The following is a 13043-nucleotide window of genomic DNA, read 5'->3' as shown; positions in this document are numbered from 1 at the left end:
CTAATTGCAAGATGAAAGAATTACTAACTTTTGGTCAAAATTTTGTTTATCGACCAGGCAGTAAAGACTTAGGATTAGGGAGATCACCAAGGCGGCCAAATTTTCTGCAAGTCTTTTAATATCTGCTAGTTAAAATTGTTTGTTGCAGTGTGTGTGGTAGTTTTTATTCTTGAGGGAGAATCACTTGAAAATGATATGAAATTGTTTTTTTTTTTTTTTGAAAAATAATGCGGGATAAAAGAGATTTGAAGATGAAGTAACCAAGTTAAGAAAGAAGAATGAGGGTTGAAAAAATTGAATTTTTATTCAACTTATTAATAATTTTAACATTTAAAAAAAATAAGATATAAATACTAAAATACCAATTAGAACAAATAATCAAGTTTTTTTGTTAAATAAATAAAATATCTAATAATAGTTAAATTAAACCCAATAAATAAAATTTAATTAAGAAATTTCATCTAAAAATTTAAATAAATAAAAATAAAAATATAAGCTAAAACTAGATATCTCAATGATTTAAGCTATTTTCTATTATTTATGATCATACAAGTACCTAAATAATATTTTAAAATCTAATCTATAATTATACAATTACATAAATAATATCTCGATGTAGTCGTATTCTCATAAAAAGGGTCCTTGGCAACGGGGTTTTGGAAGTCCAATATTTCTGCTATCTTAGCAGGATCGCCAGGCAATGACAAAAGAGCCTTGGAATGTTCAACAGGATCCATGCCATCTGGTTGGGTGGAGATGAGGAACTGTTTTTAATTTCTATTGATTCAGCAATGTTCCATTTATGTCCCTTGCGATTAAAATGTTTTCCAATACCAACCTCATAGTTTATCAAGAGTTTCAATGTGGTCCTTTGCTTGTTAACTATCTTGAAACAAAGGGTTAGATTGAAACTTCTTGAAAACTCTGAGATTGATGCCAGAAAAATCTACCCTCCAAAATTTTAATACTTATAAAAAAGTCCATCCACCACATAATCCAACTTTTCTCCCCGAGTGAGAAACATTTTTTTTTATATTTGATACCAACACAATAAAATTATTATAAAATATTAATATAATATCTTTTTAAAATAAATAATTATAATCACATTGTTAATATTTTATTTCTGTTAATGTAAGGTAAAACTTGATAAACAAAGAGCAGCAAGGACACACCACCAGCTAGAGTAGCAGTTGTTTTCTAGATTAGGGCAGGCACGCGGCTAGCAGAATTAGACTCTTTCGGCGGCCTTGCTCTTACTTTGACCTTTAAAAAATTTAGTACTTTAACTCCTACTTGCTAAGGTTTGTTGGCATGGGCTCCCTCCTCTAGACTTGTACTGTTTTGCTTCCATGGCTAAACCCGTTTCAGCCGTCAGCCATTTATTATTTGCATATTTTCTCATTTGGCATCAAAATTCAAAAGAGAGTGAGTCTTGCTAGCTAGTAAAATGAAACTTTTCTTCACCATTACCTCATACCTTTGTGAAATTATTGCCGAGCGGAACAAAACCAACCACAGACTCGTCTAGAGCTGATGTGAATCATGACAATTCTATGATTTTAAACCAAGAACTCTTCGTTTATCCTTGAAATATTTGATGCACACGTCTTTTTAACTCGACGCCCTTGACTATTAACCCCAGAATCTACAAGTAAAATGACACATTTTGGCAATGATATTCTGATTCAATGTATGCACATAACCTTCAAACCATTTCTGGTGTTTCAATTTTCTCAAGAATAAAGTCAACATTTTTATGTATTTTTAGGTGATAAGGGCATGGATTTAAATATTTAATATAGCCTTTTCAAAGCCAAGTTTGGTAGTTCTAGAGCCAGTTGCCAATGAGAGCCAAGCCATTTTCACTACTTAATTTATCCATTTGTTTAATTAATTAGTAAGTGTCGTCTACATCATTAAGCTCCATGTTACATGCTCTTGTGTATATATATACTCTCAACAAAAACCAGGAGTGCTTGCAGTTTAAACTTGACCCTTCTTTTGGTTCTCAATCTTTATAGGGAAATGGCACTGTTCAAGAAATGGGGTGGCTCTGGCAGAGAGACTATCTATCTGGGTAGGACTCCAGGTGTGAAGGATGGTCCGAAACCAAGGTGGCAAGTGTTTTGGAGAAAAATAAATAGAGGCAAGAAGAAAATATTCAACGTGTCTCCCGTTACATCGCAGGCTTCTTATGATCTAGATGAATACTCGCAGAATTTTGATCAAGGAACAGATTGGGCTGAGCCAGAAATTCTTTCAAGGTCCTTTTCTGCTAGATATGCTGACCCTTCAAGAATTTTGCAAAAGAGTAAAACTGTTAGATAATTCTAGCAAGCTTGATGTGTACATTTTTTTTCCAGTGCCTTTTTTATCTCTGAAACCAAATTCACCTTCTTAATGTTTTTCTCTTCCTGGTTTTTGACTTTGTTCTTGGAATGTTTCTCAATCACTAGGCCGAAGTCCTGTTTTTGAGTTCACTGTGAAGGCATATGACTGATGAATGATGACTGATAGCACTTCTTCATGGAAACATGATCCATAAGCATAAGGGAAGTTTTTGTATAGAAATAGACTAACAATGATGTCGCTGTTTCCATGCGTGTCTCGTGATTCATGTCCATGTTCTTCCTACTCTTTTATCTTGCTTTCGGCAATTAGTTGAGCCTAGGTTGTGGTCTCAATACAAGGCAATAGCACAAGACAAAAGCAAAGGATTGAAAGTTTCTTTTTCCTACTCACTTTACTCCCAAGTAGATCAAGATTCCTTTCTGATGGCAGCTCTAGATTTTCAACGTTTTACTGTTCTCAAGTGGTAGACAGCGTGATGGATGCAGAGAGAATCTTGCAGCCTCACTGCTTGTTTTCTTCAAATTCTAGGCATTAATTGTTTAAGGCAAGTTCCCATTTCTTACTAGCTGGATTTTCCCACTATTCTAAAGCATAGATTTTGATGATGCATATCCTAACAGATATGCTGAAATGGTTCAGATCTATTAACAAAGTGGTCTGTGTATTATTTAAGGCATAAACCTGACATCCAGGATAGGATCATAAATACTACAGACAAAAGGTTTTTGGTTTTGAACAAGTATGAACACATCTGGGATGAGCTAACAAGTGGCTTACCTCACAGAGTTAGTGTATTAAAATGCAAGATATGCTCCTCAACCATCACAGCCTAAACTCACAGGATTTTATCTTGCTAGATCCATGAGGGTTTTTGTTTTTGTTGTAGTCCTGATCAGCAAAGGGAAGATAACAGCACCATTGCAGGAGAACGTTTAAACAAAATCACAGTTTTAAGGGGTTTTGCTCTGATGATGGATGGGTTATTCCATGGTTTCATCTTTTTCCCTTTTAAATCTATGCTCTGGGCCAGAGCAGAAAGTTGCTGGAATTATTACCTATTGTTTCCCCCTTCGAGGCTTAATTATGAGTGCAGATTACTCAGCAGAGATTCTCCTCGCATCATATGAAATTTCACAATGATCTCCTAACATGGACTATTCATCCCTCTTCACTTTACTTGAGCAAATGAGAGTTGGAAATTGAGACAGATAATTCTCAAAAGCAAACATTTTATTTTATTCAGCACTATTAGAGTTTGTGTTCGTTTGATAGTTATTAAGAAATAGTTATTTTTTAAAGTAATTTTTATTTAAAAATATATTAAAATAATATTATTTTAAAAAAAATAATAATTTAAAAACACTAAAAAAATTAATTTGAAGTAAAAAAAATTCATTCAATTTTTTTAAAAATACTTTTACACCACAAAAACATATCCTTACATGATAATTTTATAAATTTATATATGATTAACATGTATTCTTTAAGAATATTATTTCATTTTTAAAGGAAAGATGATCTACAATGAATACTTAATTAGTGGAATCTTCTACGATATCAATTGAGTTTCAAAATATAAAAAGCTTAATTGAGTTTGTAATTGAGTTTAAATCTAGTTTGCGATTGAGTTTTAACCTGTTTGTTATTAAAAAAACTAAAAATTTTGTTTTAAAATAATTTTTAATGTTTATAAATTGTTTTAATGTACTAATAATAAAAATAGATTTTAAATTTTATATATATATATATATATATATATATATATTTCATAAAAATAAAAACTGTTATCTCGCACTCCTAATCACCCTTTTAATCTCTAATTCATGCACAAGGTTAGATTTGAAGGTTGAGAACTGAGATTAGAATTGTAGCAACCCGGAATGCTTATTCTATTTTCTAAGTTTTCATATATTTTATCCCTCCACCAAAACCTTGATATCGCAATTCAGATTTTCATGGTCATTTCAGGGATCCTCCGAGTAACAAATCAATCCTACTTTCTTCCTGCATTTGTACAATATCTAATCTAAATGCATGCCTTAACGTTAATTGTTTCCCATTAAAAAAAAAACACAATTCTTTAGAATTCAGATCAACTGGGAAGGAGGGGATTATGAACATAATCTGACAAATTACTGAATTAGGAGTTCTTCAGTTATCCATGTACCAAAACAAATTAAACCACCACATAGAGAGGAATTTTGGCGAATTAGAAGATTTTCTAATACATCAATCAAAACTTGGTTCCCTTTGTATCCCGAGTTCCGAGTTCTGAGTTCCGTCTGTTCCGAGTTTCAGAGAGTCTAGATTACAGTCTTAACTCTTCTATTACAGCAAAGCTAATGAAAAACTACATGAAGTTCACTAAAGTTTTGCATTTGCATCAGAACACGAATAAATGTAACTGCAAATGCCCAAATTTATTGATAAATACTGTAGGAAAGTTTTGCCTTTGGACAGCTGTGATATCGTCAAGAGCTTTGAAAAGAATTGGTATCTCCATTGTTTTGTCACGATGAATCCTTTCTTTACACAGCAGCTCATTTGCTGGCGCCATGCTTATAAGGAACACGCCCATTTTGATTCTTCAATTCATCTCCAGCCACGAGAAAGAATGCGGTGTGCCTAGAGAGCAGAAGAATGTACACAATCTCTCATCACCATGAAGCAAAATAAATGACGAGAACTATAGTGCTATTTGAGATGGGTTTAATTAGAATTGGCAAAGAAGTAATTTGGTGGAATTCATGCCTGAAAAAGTTCATCATTTTGATTTTTGAGTCTTCGTCGATATCTGAGGTGCTGTCCACTGCCTTCTGCATGTGATGTAACCACCTCTCTGCAGCTTGGTGTGTGACAGGAAATGGTCGATGGCGTCCAATTAGAGCAGGATGACCTGCCAAAGTCAAAGGAAAAGATGGTTATCAGACAGGGTTGTTACATGTTATTCTGCATGAACAAAAGTAGTATCAAATCATCCACACCAAAGCAACTTAACATAATGTTTTCTTCTTGCTAAGCCTTGAAGGAAAAGCAAACTGACAACCATAAACTCTCAGTATCCTCATAGAAACAATCCTCTCCAACGGTTTATAAATGCAAACGCTTCCCCCGAAGACCTCAAACCAGACGGAATAACTTTGAAACTGATCTATATGAACTTCCTTAGCAAACCTGGCACAGAATAGCCCACGCTGATAATTCTAGCCTCTTTGAATTAACAGCAAGGAGGCCAACTTATGCTCATAACTTGCGCTTAGCAACACAACATACCCACTCCACCAGGTTTTACTCCACAACAGTTTCAGTGAACGCATTATTTCATTAATTATTGAACTAGAGAGCAATCAACTAAAACATACAGAGAACAAGCTCATTTCTATCATCACGTAAAGAAATTGATTGGTCCAGTGGATTAATCTTTAAAATCATACTGAATCCTAACCTTGAATCTATATTAAAGAAAAAATCCTGAGGATTCCTCCACCATTATCATTTAATTGCTAATAATTACCAAAAATTAACCCTTTTAAAACCATACATCACAAGCAGAAATTCTTCAAATAAAAAAAAAACAGCAATTTATCATAAAAAAATTGAAGCCACAAAAACCAAAAATCTTATATACTTGAAAAAACATACCTTTCCGTTGAGAATACAAAGGAGGCCCTCCCATTCTCTGCACAAAAAACTCATACTGATTCTGAATGGCTTCTTCTTTCTTAGAATTCACAAATATGGATCTAAACCACTCTTCTTCATCATCATAAACGCTAAAAACAAAAACCCATTAACAAAAAAACACAAAAACCCCTTTAATCCAACAAAAAATACTCACCTGTTATAAAAATTTGTGGAGAGGTTGATGAAAGTTTGAAGGCCAAGCTTTTGAAACAAGTTAGTGTTGTCAATAGCAAACGCGTCAGCAGAGTCAACTCCACTCCACTCGGAGGCTTTCTCTTGCAATGACTGCATTGCTCCCGTTTAACTGAGTTGATTTATGGAGTCTGATCTCTGGTTTTTGATGCTTGCGAGGATTGTACTTCATATGTATATAGGAGCCGGCTTGTGGCCGTAGCGTGGTTTCGACGCTCATTTTTATTTGGAGAAGAAGGCAATTGGACATGTGGCGATTTTTGGTTGGTTGAGAGAGTGGGAAGTATGAAAAACGATGGGAGGATGATTCTTCTTCCCCTTGTTTTAGAATGCTTTGAAATTGGAATGGGACCATGGTGACGATTGACCAAATGGTGCCACGGTGGTGTCATATTGTTGACATATTTTAATTTTTTATTTTATTTTGAGATGATAATTATATCCAATTCTATGGATATCTGCTTTTATTTATTTGAATGAGGATGAATACCAAGGAATTTTTTTCTTTATGAAATGAAAGTGAAAATAGGTAAAAATATTTTATTTGTTCATAAAATAGAGTTGGTTAAAGCACCTTTATATTGCGTTTGTTTTTAAAGTAGCTTTTGTGATTTTAATTTGAAAAAAATAAGTTTTAAAAAGTATGGTTAGTTGGATTTAAATACATGTTTGGTCAAAAATATGGTTGAAGTTTATGTACAGGAAAAAACATGTATAAAATATTTGATAGTTGTGTGGTTGCAGATACTTTTCAAAATGCTTTTTATTTGGAAATGTATCAAAATTAATTTTTTATTTATTAAAATTAATTTTTTATATCAGTGCATCAAAATGATCTAAAAATACAAAAAAAATATTAATTTGAAGTAAAAAAATTAATTTTTTCAAAAACACTTTTGAAACGCAAAAACAAACAAAGTTTTACGAAACTTGTTACAAAAGCATGTAAAAACTGCTTCTCAAATACTGTGTTTCAAACTCAATTTTTTAACGAGACCCACAATAAAAAATGCAATTTGATGTGTTGTCAAACATTTTACTATATTTTTTACACCGCAAACATAAAAATTGCAAGTAAACAAAATGCAGCCTATATTTGCTACATTTATTTATATCGATAGTTTATTAATATTCTCAATATACATTTAAAACAATTTATATAGTTTTGTTGAAGATTATCTTTGTTGATTTTGTTTGATATTTATATAATAATTTATTTATTTATATGATTCGTATATTTTACTTAATATTATAAAAAAAATTTAAGTGGACATCTCATGTAAGTTTTTTTTTTAAAAAAAAGAATGTAAAAGATTAAAAATTATCTCTTATTGAAATGTAACTAAATATAAAGATCGGGAGATTTAAACAGTGTTTGGATATATTGATAATAAAAATAAATATAATATATTTTTTACATTTTAAAATTATAAAATGTATTTTTTTTTATAAATCTCTCAAAAGATATATTTATTTTATATTAACATATGAGGCAGGGACGTCTTTATTTTTGCAATACGTACAGCTCAATAGCTCTTGTCCCAACTCTAAGCAACACATCGCATTTTTTTTAGTTTTAACGTTATGTAATCACATATCATAAAAATAAAAAAATAAAAAAAAGCAAGATACCATTTTAAAAAAATAAACTTCTTGGGGAGCTTTGCAGAAAAATACCTAATTGGATACCATGCACTCTTTTTTTGCCCTTACAAATAAAGATTAAACCATTGGCATGCTTTGTGTTACATATTGGATCAATTTTTTTTTATTATAAAAAAATGATTTAAGTGTTGCTGATATTCTTTTTGTAGTAGAAAAAAACAAAATCATGCGGGGATTGATATAATATGATTTATTTTTTTATTGGTTCTAAGATAATTAAATGATCGATAAAAACATAGTTTGATTTAAAATGAATATTTAAAATGATATTTTTTTATAAAAATTAAAACGATAATATATTTGATTAATTCGGGTCAACTCAGTTAATTTATTAATCTTCATACTGAGTCATGAAATTATAATAACTTAATAGAAATCAAATCAAAATAAATTATTAAATTTAATTTCAAATAAAATAAATATTAAAAGATAAAGTTGAAAAAAAAATTAAAAAAATAAATAAAAAATTTGAGTTAACTGATTAAATTTTTAATTTGATTTGAGTTATGAATTTGAAATAATCTCAATAAATATAAATTAAAATTATTATGAAAACTTAATTTTTAATAAATCTAATATTAAAAGATACAAATTTTTTTAAAAAATATATTAAAAATAAAAAATAAAGAGAAAATATTATTTTTAAAAATAATATTTTACGAGGAAATATATAATAACTTCCCGTTCTCTTTTAGTTTATTTTTCAATCTTAGTAAATTTGACTGATGTGGCCCAGTTTAGATCCAATTGAATTGAAAGATTAAAACTAGGGTCCAACAAGCCAGGCCCAAATATCTAAGGAAATCATTAATGGACCGCGGAAGAAACACATCTGGCAGTTGAGGACGACACGACCAAATAAATAAATTAGCGCAAAGCTTTCTTGTAATTTTACCGAACCCTAACCCTAACAACCCCTCTTTCCCACCCGTACACTTCTTACATCGTATTCGTACATCTCTCCCACGATCATCACAAGCAAACCCTAATTAGATTTTATAAGCTGCCACTGTAAAGTCAAATTCCCTAACTTTCCTGGAATTCAGGATTTTTTTGTGTTGCAGAGGGAAATCTTGATTGCTCGAATGGTTGCAGCAGTTGTCGATATCGAAAGGATGGAGAAGCAGCAGCGTGTCAGAAAACGGCCAAGATTCGCGTGGGACGTAGGCCCCGCACAACCAGAGGTTTATTTTTTTTTCGGAGATCTGGGGGGTTAGGATAATGAGAGATCTTGAAAATCACGCTTGGTACAGGGAGATTGACTTGGGGTTAAAATTGCTGTTGGTTTTTGGTATTTGTAGGAACGGGCTCCAGTGGTGGCTCGAAATGAGGGGATGGCGGCTAGGTATGTGTCCCCGCCGAGAAGGGAGGATGATCGTGAAGGACATTATATGTTTAATCTCGGCGAGAATTTGACTCCAAGATGTAAGCTTTTCTTCAAATTTATTATTTGCGATTTTAAAATCTGACTGGGAAATCTCAAAATTTGGAATTTTTTAATAATATCCTCCTGTTTTAAGGAAAAGAAAAGGGAATCTCAAGAAGAGATCGAGAAGAATATAAAAAAAAGGAACTGGAACTGGAACTGAACTTTTTTTTGGAACAGATCTAGTGGGGAAAAACATTTGAAATTCATAAATTATATGTACTAAGTTTTTATAAAAGTTTATGTGAAGTGTTTTGTTAGTTAAGAGTCATGCAATGTTTTTATTGCGTTCTTTGTGCAAAACATTGGCCCAATCTCTGATTAGGAACTTCTTGCACTGTTTGGCAGATAAAATATTGAGCAAAATGGGTGAAGGTTAGCTGTCAAGCGTCTTGCTATCTACAAGATGTTAAATTTTTGTGATTCTGCTTGTGCCATTCAGCAAATTGCTAGTATTGTAGGCACTTTTGGGCGAGTTTTGGAATGTTGGGATCGCCAAACACGAGAGTATGTGGCAATCAAGGTAGTACGTAGCATTCACAAGTATCGTGATGCAGCAATGATTGAAGTCGATATACTTCAGCGTGTTGCCAAGAATGAAAAAGCCAGCTCACGGTATATGTTTTATGAGTTTCTGCTGAGAGAAAAGTTGCTTGCATGTCATCAGTCTTCACCCATCACGCGACATGTTCTCATGCTCCTGCTTGTTGATTCCTCTATGCAGATGTGTTCAGATTCGGAACTGGTTTGATTACCGCAATCACATTTGTATTGTAAGTATTCCAATTAAATCTCTGTTATAAGTAATTCCTTTTCTCATGCTGTATTTTATAGGAAGATTGTGTTGGATTCACTGGCAAACCATCCTTTCAAATGATGAAAGAAGTGGCTGGAAACTAAGCCTTAGATTTATTTGTCTCATTTTCTGTGCATTTTTTTATGTTGCTTATGTCCAAATGTGAATCCTTTGAACTTTTTGGTGTTCAAAATTTGACCAATTTATCACTAATATATATTCAGAACATGTAACTTATCTTCAGTCAATTATGATGGTTTAATATCAATTTGTCTGCATGGACTTCATTCATGAAAGTGGGAACTAAACAGAAAACTTCCTTTGAATGGATTTTTAATGGTGTTACCAGGTATTTGAGAAGCTTGGACCAAGTTTGTTTGATTTTCTAAAGAGAAATAAATACAGCCCATTCCCTGTGGATCTTGTTCGGGAATTTGGACGTCAGCTTTTGGAATCTGTAGCATGTGTGTGGATTGTTCTTGGCTCTTGTCTTGTTACTTTCCTTATATTTCTTAACCAATCACCCAGATCTGTTTCTTGGCCTGTTTTGTTTATTCAGGGCTAGCAAGGGATCTCTGATTCTTTTTTACCCCTTGTGTAATGTTTTTATTTTCCATGACTTGTCATATTTGGCAGATATGCATGATTTACGCTTAATTCACACTGACCTGAAGCCAGAAAATATACTTCTTGTGTCATCTGAATATATAAAGCTTCCAGGCTCCAAGGTATTTGGCCTTTCACAATTGAAAAATAATACCATTTAAGATTTGGGTTTAGGCTTGGTTATAACCTTAAAAATGATTGAAATGGTACAGAGGAGTTCTTCAGATGAAATGCACTTCAGGTGCTTGCCAAAGTCAAGTTCCATTAAGCTGATTGATTTTGGTAGTACTGCATTTGATAATCAGAACCATAGCTCCATTGTTTCAACGAGACATTACAGAGCCCCTGAGGTCATTCTAGGTAACAAGTTACTGTGTTGGCAAATGAGAATGTGTTTCCCTCTTTGGTTGCTTCTACATGTGTCGACTTCTCATGGAAGGTACAAAAAAAACTTGGTGGTTGGTAGAGGGATATGGGTGTAGGAATTTGCTTAGATGTTTCAGAAGTGGGTTGAGAATCTGGACAATAGGTCACAGAAATTTTCTTTTTAGATCAGACACTCAATTCATTAAAAAAAACAATTCTTGGATTGACATTAATAGTTTCTTTTTTCATTTCTTTCTAGAACCTTACATCATTTGTTTCAACTTGTTTGTGTAGAGGACTGTTTATCTGATGATACATTCAATGTGTTATGTTTTCCCCCAGACATCTGTAGTGGGAAAATTTATTACAGATTCTACTGACATGCATAGTTTTAGAGAAATTTAAAGTTTGAATTTGTAAGGGCTGTGTTTTCCATGGTACTTTTGGATTTGTTTTTTCATTCTCTCTGCATGGCCTTCTTATAACCCATGTTTACCATACCATTAATTTCAAGTTCCCTTGTTTTTTTCTCTCTCTTAGAGAGACTAATAAACAATAGTTGTCAAAGTGCAGGTTTTCTATTCTTCCTTTTCTCTAGCAATTCCTCCCACCAAAATGCTTATACTTGAAATTTGGAAGTTTTTGATCGATGTATGATAAATTTCCTTTGAATAGTTAAAAATACAAAAAAAACAAGAAACTAATATATACATAAACAGGCACAAAGGATTTCATTGTGGGATCACCACCGGGGAAATTCAAGCCTATATGGTTCTATTACAAACTTCAAGTGATACCTTTGCTTGTCTCTTATATCTCAAAATTAGTTCATGAGTGTGAAATCATTTGTGCTTGATTAATGTAGTTTTGTTTCGTTTGTTCTTCCTACCTAAATGTGCTTTTGTGATGAAGATTTCTCTGAAATTTACTGCCTGCGGATTGCACTATTCTATAATTAAATCTTATTTCCTAACTTGCTGCATACATTTTCATTGCAGGTCTAGGTTGGTCTTATCCATGTGACTTGTGGAGCATTGGTTGTATACTAGTTGAGTTATGCTCGGTTAGTCCTGCTTGTCTCTTGTTGCATGAGAACCTTGCTTTGATTCTGAATTTCTTATCAGAAATACTTAAATTTGTGGGAAAATTTATGCAGGGCGAAGCTCTATTCCAGACACACGAGAACTTGGAACATTTAGCTATGATGGAGAGGGTATTGGGACCTCTGCCAGAGCACATGATTCTTAGGGCTAAGTAAGTTCCTTTCTAATATTTGAGGGAGAAACCTGGTTGAGTGGATTAAATTGATTTAGTCCAGTTTTTGGGTTAATTTCTATTGTTTTCCCAATTCCTTTTTCTCATGATCCATGTCTTCCCTATGCATTACTCCCATAATGTTTGAGCTATTAATGAATATAGAATTCTCTTCCAATTTTACTGAAATTCCATCCACTTTTGTTACATGCAGTCGTGGAGCTGAGAAATATTTTCGGAGAGGATCCAGGTTGAATTGGCCTGAAGGAGCAGTTTCTAGGGAAAGTATCAGAGCCGTGAAGAAGCTTGATCGACTAAAGGTGATTTCTATTTTTTCTGTTTTGGATTTCATTTTTAGACCTTGGATATTGGATTATTGATGATCTTGATATTGGATTTTAACGATGAACAACACAGCTTATGATATCTCAACACGTAGACAGCTCAAGATCTTCACTCATTGACCTGCTGCATGGTTTGTTAAAATATGATCCATCCGAACGTCTAACAGCTTGGCAAGCTCTTAATCATCCGTTCTTCAAGTGTCCAACTTAAGCTACTGCACATCAAAGCAAATCTATGTGATGGTTTGACGTGGATGGCTGGCTTTGACCATGAGTTATTGTATCTCCTTGTACATGTACAATTTAAATCAATGGAAATCCCTTTTTTCTTTCGAGTCTTATCTCAGTTGAATGG

At 32.9% G+C, this 13043-nt stretch overlaps 2 protein-coding genes across 3 annotated transcripts; one reads left to right on the top strand and one right to left on the bottom strand.

Moving 5' to 3' along the window:
- Positions 1-4554: 4554 nt before the first annotated feature.
- Positions 4555-6498, bottom strand: LOC133688360 (two-on-two hemoglobin-3). Its single transcript, XM_062107827.1, has 4 exons — positions 6194-6498; positions 5998-6128; positions 5107-5251; positions 4555-4980 (listed from the first exon to the last, which is right to left on the bottom strand). Exons 1-4 carry the CDS (start codon positions 6328-6330, stop codon positions 4896-4898), a joined length of 498 nt encoding a protein of 165 aa, XP_061963811.1. The 5' UTR covers positions 6331-6498; the 3' UTR covers positions 4555-4895.
- Positions 6499-8729: 2231 nt separating this feature from the next.
- On the top strand, positions 8730-13023 carry LOC133689772 (serine/threonine-protein kinase AFC3). Of its 2 annotated transcripts, XM_062109802.1 has the most exons (12): positions 8730-9080; positions 9198-9321; positions 9671-9697; positions 9784-9937; positions 10047-10095; positions 10468-10582; positions 10755-10846; positions 10937-11084; positions 12089-12153; positions 12247-12344; positions 12559-12664; positions 12762-13023. In XM_062109802.1, exons 1-12 carry the CDS (start codon positions 8982-8984, stop codon positions 12897-12899), a joined length of 1215 nt encoding a protein of 404 aa, XP_061965786.1. In that variant the 5' UTR covers positions 8730-8981; the 3' UTR covers positions 12900-13023. The 2 variants fall into 2 exon arrangements, with proteins under 2 accessions (XP_061965786.1, XP_061965787.1); XM_062109803.1 differs by lacking the exons at positions 10755-10846; positions 10937-11084.
- Positions 13024-13043: the final 20 nt, after the last annotated feature.

The sequence above is a fragment of the Populus nigra genome, chromosome 3, assembly GCF_951802175.1.
Source record: "Populus nigra chromosome 3, ddPopNigr1.1, whole genome shotgun sequence".
In the NCBI taxonomy this organism is placed as follows: domain Eukaryota; kingdom Viridiplantae; phylum Streptophyta; class Magnoliopsida; order Malpighiales; family Salicaceae; genus Populus; species Populus nigra.
This window is presented reverse-complemented; position numbering and strand designations above follow the sequence as displayed.